This window comes from Meleagris gallopavo, chromosome 2 (genome assembly GCF_000146605.3).
Source record: "Meleagris gallopavo isolate NT-WF06-2002-E0010 breed Aviagen turkey brand Nicholas breeding stock chromosome 2, Turkey_5.1, whole genome shotgun sequence".
Classification (NCBI taxonomy): Eukaryota; Metazoa; Chordata; class Aves; order Galliformes; family Phasianidae; genus Meleagris; species Meleagris gallopavo.
In genome coordinates this window covers 63,575,636-63,583,860 of record NC_015012.2, presented here as the reverse complement: position 1 = coordinate 63,583,860, position 8,225 = coordinate 63,575,636, and the positions used below count along the sequence as shown (strand labels likewise).

Genomic DNA, 8,225 nt, shown 5'->3' with positions numbered 1-8,225 from the left:
TTTTTTTTTTTTTTTTTTCACCTAGACAAGAGGCTCCAGTCTGTGGTATTTGAATGTCACCCAAAACCCACAGTATGTCTGTGATCTGTTGCTATCATTGCCAGTAGCAGCAGTGGTAATGACCAAAGTCTGGGAGCCCAGGCTTAGGCTTATAGGCATGGAACACTGTCTCCAGATGTGAGTCCCGGAGAGCCTCTGTTCAGTTTTTTGTAACTAGACCCATGTATTTACAGTATCATGTCTGCTAAGGAATGTCTCCTCTCTGGTGAGTAGGAGGAGGATGTCACTTGCACAAGTCTGTTATTTCCGTGAGATTGGATTGCCCTTCTTCTGTGAGCTCTGTGTTGATGGCTGAAATAAATAGTGAAGTGGGTGGATTTAGTCACTCTGTGGGGAAAAGCAGGAAAGGGAGAAAGGTTCTGGTATGGGAACATCGCAACCTGATTGTTACAGTACCAGATTTTTTTTTTTTCCTTCTGAAGGAGAAAAAAAAAAAAAAGTACTGAGCATCCTGTACACTGAAAAAGGGTTCCCTTGTTCAGATAATAGGGAACTCAACTGTACACAGTGTTCTGCCATACAGTCTTTGGGCAATTTTTGGATTTTATATAAAATAAACGTTGTCTTTCTAGCCATGACCTGAAAAACATTTGTCCATAACCTGCAGTTGATATATGGTAACCAGTCTGCATATGTACATAATTGCAATATCCAGATTTTTGCAGTGCATTAAAACTGTTAATGTATTCAGCACATCAGCTTTCCATATCAAACTATTTCATATCATGCCTCAAATCTTTTTATTTTATTAAGTTCATAAGGACAATTGTTACTAAATCTAGGGTGACTTGGTGCAATGTATTCCTTCATGTTCTTCAGCACAGTATTTCTTCAGTATCTTTCAGAAACAAAGCAGCTTTCAAAGTAATTATGACCTGAATATGGCCTTAAAAGCCAGTAATTAATGCTGGTCTAATTACTTGGTTCCAATTGTTTAGAGAAATTTGGTAGTGGGTTTTGTAAATACTTTGACTTGGCCGGAGCTGGTAATGGGATGTCATGTCAGACTTCATTACAGTGAGCAGCTTCACCCCTGAGAATATAAATGTCTTTTCCCTAAGAGTTCAGAGCATGCTCATAGCTTTCACAAGGACAAACTTAAAGATCTGGTAGTTTGTTCAGGAGTCTTAACTGGAGTGCTTTAAAATTTGCCTGCTTTGCTTTTGATGTGATTGTACCTTTACATATTAAAGTTGACACGGGTGTTATATTCTGTGTTTTCTTTCGGAAATGCAAAACGTTGTTTTCTCTTGTGTGCTTCTCATGCTTCTGATCCTAATGGGATAAACAGTGAAACGATTTGGGCAACTGATCTTGGAAGCTTTTCTTTCTTTATACCTTTGAGTCAGCTGGCAAAGCAGGAGCAGTACAGCAGTAACTTAAGTTCTTATATTGCCAAGCTTAGGAGGCTTGTCATGTCTGTCACTCTGTACCTCTCCAACAGGTCTCCGTATTTCCTTATAAAGATACCTTTGGCACCTGAGATTTCATGATATGCAGTGGGTTGGTTTTTTCTTTTTCTTTCTTTCTGCCAGCCAACAGTTTGTTTGTTTTAACGTGGCCTCTGGGAGGATTGCTTTCACCTAGACCTGAGGGCTGCAGATGACTGGCGTGCTGAGGGAATGTGGGCTGTTAGGGGTTGCAAAGGATCAAGCCTCGCCACAGTGATGACTTTGTGTCCTGTTCCAGGCACAATTTGAAGCTGTTTGAGTACTCCTTTAAAAGAATGAAATGGAATTGAGACCAGGGAGTTCACAGCTGAGTTCAGCTATGAACAGTCAGAATTGGTTGGCATCCCATTTGGGGAGAATAGGAGGAAAATGGCATTGTCAGGGAGAATAGTATACAATTCATGCTTTCTTTAATGTTTTTTGTTGGGCTTTTTTGTTTGTTTGTTTGTTTTAAGAAACTGGAGGCAATTGAGTATCCTTGTGTTACAGTTTCCCAATTGGAGTCAGGATTCTGCTTTAGACTATGGGTCATTTGATTTGGGATAAATTCATGCTATCGGTGGTTATGCTGTAAATGGTTGCACAACTGCATTTCTCTTAGTGAGCACCCATAATTTTGAGCTTATCCACATACGTCTTTAGACTGCACTGCTATGCTCTCAGTAGCTTAGTAAATCAGCTCTCTCAAGGCAGCCCTTTGGAATAATGTCTGCACGCCTTCCTAAACACATACTTCTTCCTTTTGCAGGGACATTCCTGTAGACTTCAAGTATATTGCTGAGCCAAGTATGCATTCGATGCCAGCTGTGACTTTGTCTCCAAATGGTGAGTTAACAACTTCACTGCCTTCTCAGGCCGAGCTGACTTAAGATTTTTCACTAATGATAGCTCTTAATTTTGCCATCTTGCACCTCCCTGCTGCCCATGCACCCTTCCCAAAGATGTGTGTGCCTTTATTCCAAGATCAGACTGAATCTGGATTTGATTTAAAGTTTTGAGAAGACCAAATATGTCAAAATGAGGGCTTATTGCAGGATAGCTGTATGTTTAAATATAGACCTTCCTCCAAACAGAGTAAAAAGGCTCTTTCTTTTCACAGAACTTCAGCGTGTTCTTCGCAGTATCTAAAATAGTAGGAAAAACGATGTTGGGACTGACGAGGGCTGCAAAGTACTGAGCAAGTTCAGCAGTCCTTGTGGTGTCACTGATAACACAAAGACTGATGTTTTACGTGATCCTGCTGATGCTGTTTCTTTGTTCTGAATACAGCACAAATAGCATTTGCTCAAGAGAAATTCCAAATTATCTCAGTGTTTCTGTATGTTAATGTTTCCCCAGTGTTTATGTTCTTCTGTAACAACCTGACTGCAGAAGGGCAAAGGCTGAATGCCTCCAGCAATAAGTGAAAAATCCTTCTAATAGGACGAAATCTCTTTTATGTGTGTTGGCCAGAATTAAATAGCTTTATTGCCAATGTTATTGAAGTGTTATAAATTTACAGTTAACAGTCTCATTTGCTGAGTAGTGGCTGATCAGCTTGTATAGCCGGCGTGTTCAGCCAGCTATCAGCATCAAATTACAGTTCCTTTGCAGTGTAAATATTTCATTCTTAACAATCGAGGCACAGCCTTAATATTAAAAGGAAGATTCTGGAGAAAGACAGTTAAAATGAAAATTTTATGAAAGGAAATTTTCAGTTTCCTTCTGAAGGATGCAGAAGATCGTAACAGACCTCTTAAAAACCTAAGAGAGAATAATGTGATTGAGGTAAGCACACTGTTTATTTCTCTGGGAGGCTGAACTAAGCTGTCTAATTCCAAGCTAGAAGCTGGATCAGATTTAAGGACAATTCAGCACGTTTTTTGTCATTGTTATTCAAATAAGACACTAAAGACCATGATAATATAAAGAGTTCAGGGCAGAAGTCTGTCGTAAACTGTTCTGTAGTGCATTGCCTTCACTGGATTCTCAGGTAGGAATTAATGCAGTGCCAAGACACAGTGAAATGAAGATTAGAAAAGCCTTACTTATTTTAACTCAAATGTCTTGATTAAATCATACTCCATTATGACACAGAGAATTAAATAGTCTCAAAAACATAAGGATTCTGAAACTCCTTCGTCCAGGTGACCATCTTAGAGTACCCACAAAAAAGGTTATCAAATTGATTACCTATTTTTTTTCCTTAATCTGAATTATTTGATTGAGAGTTTATAATATGTGCACCATAAAAACTCAGTAGCTTAAAAATGGATCAGTTCATTACTGGGGTTAAGGGAACAGGCAGAGCTTTTTTAAAATTCTTAGTGCATTTTGTAGGAACAGGCTTCCCAAATCCTGTCAAGCATAATTTTCTGCCTTCTGACAGTTTTAACAGGTGGAAATTGGGTTGGCCATCTTCCAGACCCTGTGATTCTGTGAAGTAATACCAGCTTCTACCAAGAAACTTTATTACATAATAAGAGAGAATAGATTTAGGTTGGACATAAGGAAAAAAATCTTTTACAGTGAGGATGGTGAGGCACTGGAACAGGTTGCCCAGAGATGTGGTTGAAGCCCCATCCCTGGAGACTTTGAAGGTGAGGCTGAATCAGGCCTTTGGGAAGCTGACCTAGCTGTGCATGTTCTTGTTCACTGCAGGCAGTTGGACTAGGTGTCATTTAAAGGTCCCTTCCAATTCATAAGGATTCAATGATTCTATAATGAAAATCTGAATTAGCACAGTGCAGAAAAAGTTATGTGTGTCTCAAACTTTCCAGCCAAGATTGTTTCTTCGTATGTGGCACTCTGTCATCTCCTCTGTTCGTTGCATTTTTAGGGAAATGGTTGGCTTGCCAGTCAATGGATAACCAAATTCTGATTTTTGGAGCTCAGAACAGATTCAGATTAAACAAAAAGAAAATCTTCAAAGGTCACATGGTAGCTGGCTACGCTTGTCAAGTGGATTTTTCACCTGATATGAGGTGAGTTTTGTGGGGAAGAGCTTCATCTTTAAGCTCATGAGCAAAGACACCAGATTTCTTTCTGAATCTTCTGCGACATTCATTAATGCACAGCCATCCTATTAACTCAGTAATAGGACAGAGCTCTCTAAGACAAGCAGCAGAATGCAGTCACTGGACTAAGTGAACTCAACAGTTGTTCCAAGCAACAGTTAAAAAGCAGTCAGCATAGTCCAGATTCTCCGTTCCCTAAAGAAGACTTACGTTGCTGTGTTGAAGCATCCAGAGATTGTCCTTATTTTGCTCAGTTCTGGTGCAGCACAAACCTGCATCTGGCTATGTTTGCAAACAGTCAGTAGCAATCTCCCCAGAGCCCTTCAGGCTTTGTTCCCACCATATGCACCTGTCTGGAATACCTGGGATTCAGACTTGCCTGGTTTTTCCTATGCACAGGTCTGGTGTGGTACACCCTCATTTAGCTGTTCAGAAATCTAGCTTTTACATCCTGTTTCCTTGGTAACATGCCCATATATTTACCACTATATGTACATAAGCTATGCATCGCTATAAAAAGCGGAGAATAACCTCAGCAAAACAGGAGGAAAAAGCAGAGGGAGTGTCTATAACTTGCTGATGAACTTCTGGCACTTTTATCCTTTCCTGACATATTCTCTTCAGTCCCAGTAACACTGAGTGGTATAATCACACTGGTTAGACTGGTTAGCACATTTACCTCACAGCTGATGCATCACCTTCTGCAGGTCTGTGTGTGCCACAGAGCATAACATGAATGTCAGTTCTCTGGCAGGAAAGTTTTCAGACTGTCAGGTGGGAGGCTAACTGGGTGAAGCTCTATTCCATTCCTCAATATAAAGTGTTAGAATACTAGCAGTCCTTGCGCTTAATGCAACTTGTATTTTCATCTTTTTAATGCAGCTATGTGATATCTGGAGATGCAGATGGAAAGCTTAACATCTGGGACTGGAAGACCACAAAACTCTACAGCAGAATAAAAGCACATGATAAAGTCTGCATTGGTGCAGTCTGGCATCCTCACGAAACATCCAAAGTCATTACGTGTGGCTGGGATGGTCTCATTAAACTGTGGGACTAAAGAGGCTGCTGCAAGGATCTGAAGTTGTAAGCCCTGAGATGTGCGGTTGGAGTGAATTCTGCTGTAAGGACAGGTAGACATTTTGTGATATAGCTGTTGGCATCTGGCTGTATATATGCTCTGAAAGTGGGAAATCTTCAGAACGCTTGACTCAAAGGATCTTGTTCTAAACTCAACATCTGGCTATGAGAATGTGAAGTGTGCAGCATCAAATGTTTGTCCTGTCACCTTCTGTGCAAAATACTCTTGTAAAATAAAATAAATTTAAGAAAAAGTATTTTTGTGGCTCTGGCTGTCAGAGATGTGGGGAGTTAAAGGAGAAAACCAGCAATTGTGTAATCTTCTCCCTAAGAGGAAATCTTTGATACCTGCTGTGACAGAGCTGGAAGTAGAGCATTTGTTTATGTTTTTTGGATGGTATTTTATTCTCCCTAAAATACTTCCACCTTTCTAGAACACAAACTTGGTTGCTAATGATGTCTGTCAATTCACAGTAGAAATGAAGAACTAATCAGAAGCACACAGCCCTCAATTAGACTGTATCAACTGAAGCCTGTATTCACAAAATCTTGGTTTGTCTGTGTTTAACAACTGCATCATGCTGATTGCTGAGTGTCATCATTACAATTACCCTTCAGTTTCCCTGTAAGGGTTGGATGCCAGGTGTTTTTCTTTTCCTGTTTGCTGTTAAGTTCCAGTAAGCATGACATTAGGAAACGAACAAAACAACAAAGTGGGTAGGTTGTATTATAAATTCCACGCAGTTTGTGACAATGTAATGTATATACATGCCACATTTCTCCTCTTTAAAAGACTTATTTTTAATAAATCGTTTTATAAAGAAACTTCTGCTTATCTTCATTCATTTCTTCCATCCACCACTGTCCATGTGAAACATTTATCATTTGGCATTTTAATTCTCAGTTTTAATAGAATTCAGATAAGCTCATTTTCTTCCCCTGTTCATACAAAACTAATTTAAGTTGGAAGGAAGGGGAAAAAAAATCCTTTTAACACTGTCTGTTCTTTTGAGACTGGTAGAAATAAAAGCGTGTAACAAATTTATCCATTGATCAGTTTTAATTACAGTTTTGAATTACGCTCCGTTGCTTACTACAAGTCAACAGCTGCTCATCAGTTAAACAATAGCAAAGGATTAATGGCTATATTTAGCAGTAGGATGGGAGATGAGGCATTTCAGTAGCTAAGATGCAAAGAATCTCAAACTAGAAGGACTTTTTTTCTAAGACTTTGTATTTTAAATCTGCTGTTCTGGAAGGATTGATTAACAGGACCGTTCTTTCAAAGAGTACTTGTTGAAGTTTAGCCTCTGTGAGTGAGCTTGGAGCATAATGCGTTTTAGACAAGCTGCCTAAAGCTGCATTTCAGAGTCTTTCCACTGTCCATTCACGCCTTCAATATAACTGCACCAAATTTACATGTTTTCCATTTACTTTCCATCTCAGTAAACATGAGTACCAGAAACGCATCACAGCTCGTTTTCACAAGAGGAGCTCTGGTACCAATTGTATCCGTTGTCCAATCTCACACCTGTGTAAGTGCTGGGGCAGGAAAATGGAAATGGTAGAATTCAGAGAGAGAAAGGATGTAGCAAATGTCCTGAGGATCACACAGGGAAAAAAGAGACTGTTCTTTCTGGACTGGTAAGAATGTGAGTAGGAGTGAGCTGCTGCCATGCTGTTCCTGAGCTGGGTGTTGAGCTCTGATGTGCCGTGTCTGCTGCTTAAGGAGAAAATTGGCTAAAATAACTTAGAACGGCACTTCTTTTTTTTCCTTCAAAAACATTTCCTAAATGGATATCGAATCCTTAAGGTTGGAAAAGACCTCTAAGATCACCTACTCCGACCCCAACCCCCCACCACCCTGCCCATTAACCACATCCTTCAGTGCCACACCTACACGTCTTCAACACCTCCAGGGTGACTCCACCACCTCCCTGGGCAGCCTGTGCCACTGCCTCACCACTCCTGAGTTCTTCCTAACATCCAACCTGAACCTCCCCTGATGCAACTTAAGGCCATTCCCTCTCATCCTAACGTGTAGCTGTGTGCCCAAACATTAGCAGCATGTCAGCATAAAGATCTGGGGAAGAAAAGAGGAAATAAAGCAGATAAATTGCTTCGAAAAAGTTTGGTATATTAACTCCCCTATCAGAAACATCTTTCCCAAATGTTTAAAAGCATTTAAATGACAGTAGACACAAGTTTTGGCTCTGCAGCTCATATTGCAATGTTCCATTCATCACCTACCCAGCAGTACTTGATTCATGTGCGTGTATATGCATAAATAAGTGTATAAAGTCATGTGGTGCTGCACTGTCTGTTGTCTCTGGGGAAGAAAACCAAGAAGCACTGACTCAATAAATTCTGGAGTTGATGAGTTAGGATTAAATGTTTGCAACAAGCCTCAGATCAAAATTCCACTGGAAACTGTCAGATAGATCAACTCCTTTGTCCCTCGCTGTTGGTCACCCTGTTAATCCGATGTGGAATTCCTCACATCTGCATGAAAGCCTGCAGGGAGAATTTTTATGAGGATAATTCCTCCCTGTCAGCTGTAGAGTCAAAGACTCCGGAGCTGGCGGTGTCAGCAATTTTGCTCTGCTTGGAAGAGGCGGTGGGTGTCTGCGCGGTGGGA

At 40.3% G+C, this 8,225-nt stretch overlaps 1 protein-coding gene across 1 annotated transcript; it reads left to right on the top strand.

The window, feature by feature from the left end:
* Nucleotides 1–583: 583 nt before the first annotated feature.
* Nucleotides 584–6,412, top strand: LOC104909834 (pre-mRNA-processing factor 17-like). The gene is made up of 3 exons (XM_010707485.3): nucleotides 584–2,336; nucleotides 4,330–4,474; nucleotides 5,390–6,412. Exons 1-3 carry the CDS (start codon nucleotides 2,300–2,302, stop codon nucleotides 5,565–5,567), a joined length of 360 nt encoding a protein of 119 aa, XP_010705787.1. The 5' UTR covers nucleotides 584–2,299; the 3' UTR covers nucleotides 5,568–6,412.
* The last annotated feature ends 1,813 nt before the right edge of the window (nucleotides 6,413–8,225 follow it).

Bases quoted from the DNA above. Each gene is read 5' to 3' on its own strand.
- LOC104909834 (XM_010707485.3), top strand. From the start codon at position 2,300: ATGCATTCGATGCCAGCTGTGACTTTGTCTCCAAATG. The intron at 2,337-4,329 runs GTGAGTTAACAA...TTGCATTTTTAG, and splicing joins TGTGACTTTGTCTCCAAATG to GGAAATGGTTGGCTTGCCAG. The intron at 4,475-5,389 runs GTGAGTTTTGTG...TTTTTAATGCAG, and splicing joins GATTTTTCACCTGATATGAG to CTATGTGATATCTGGAGATG.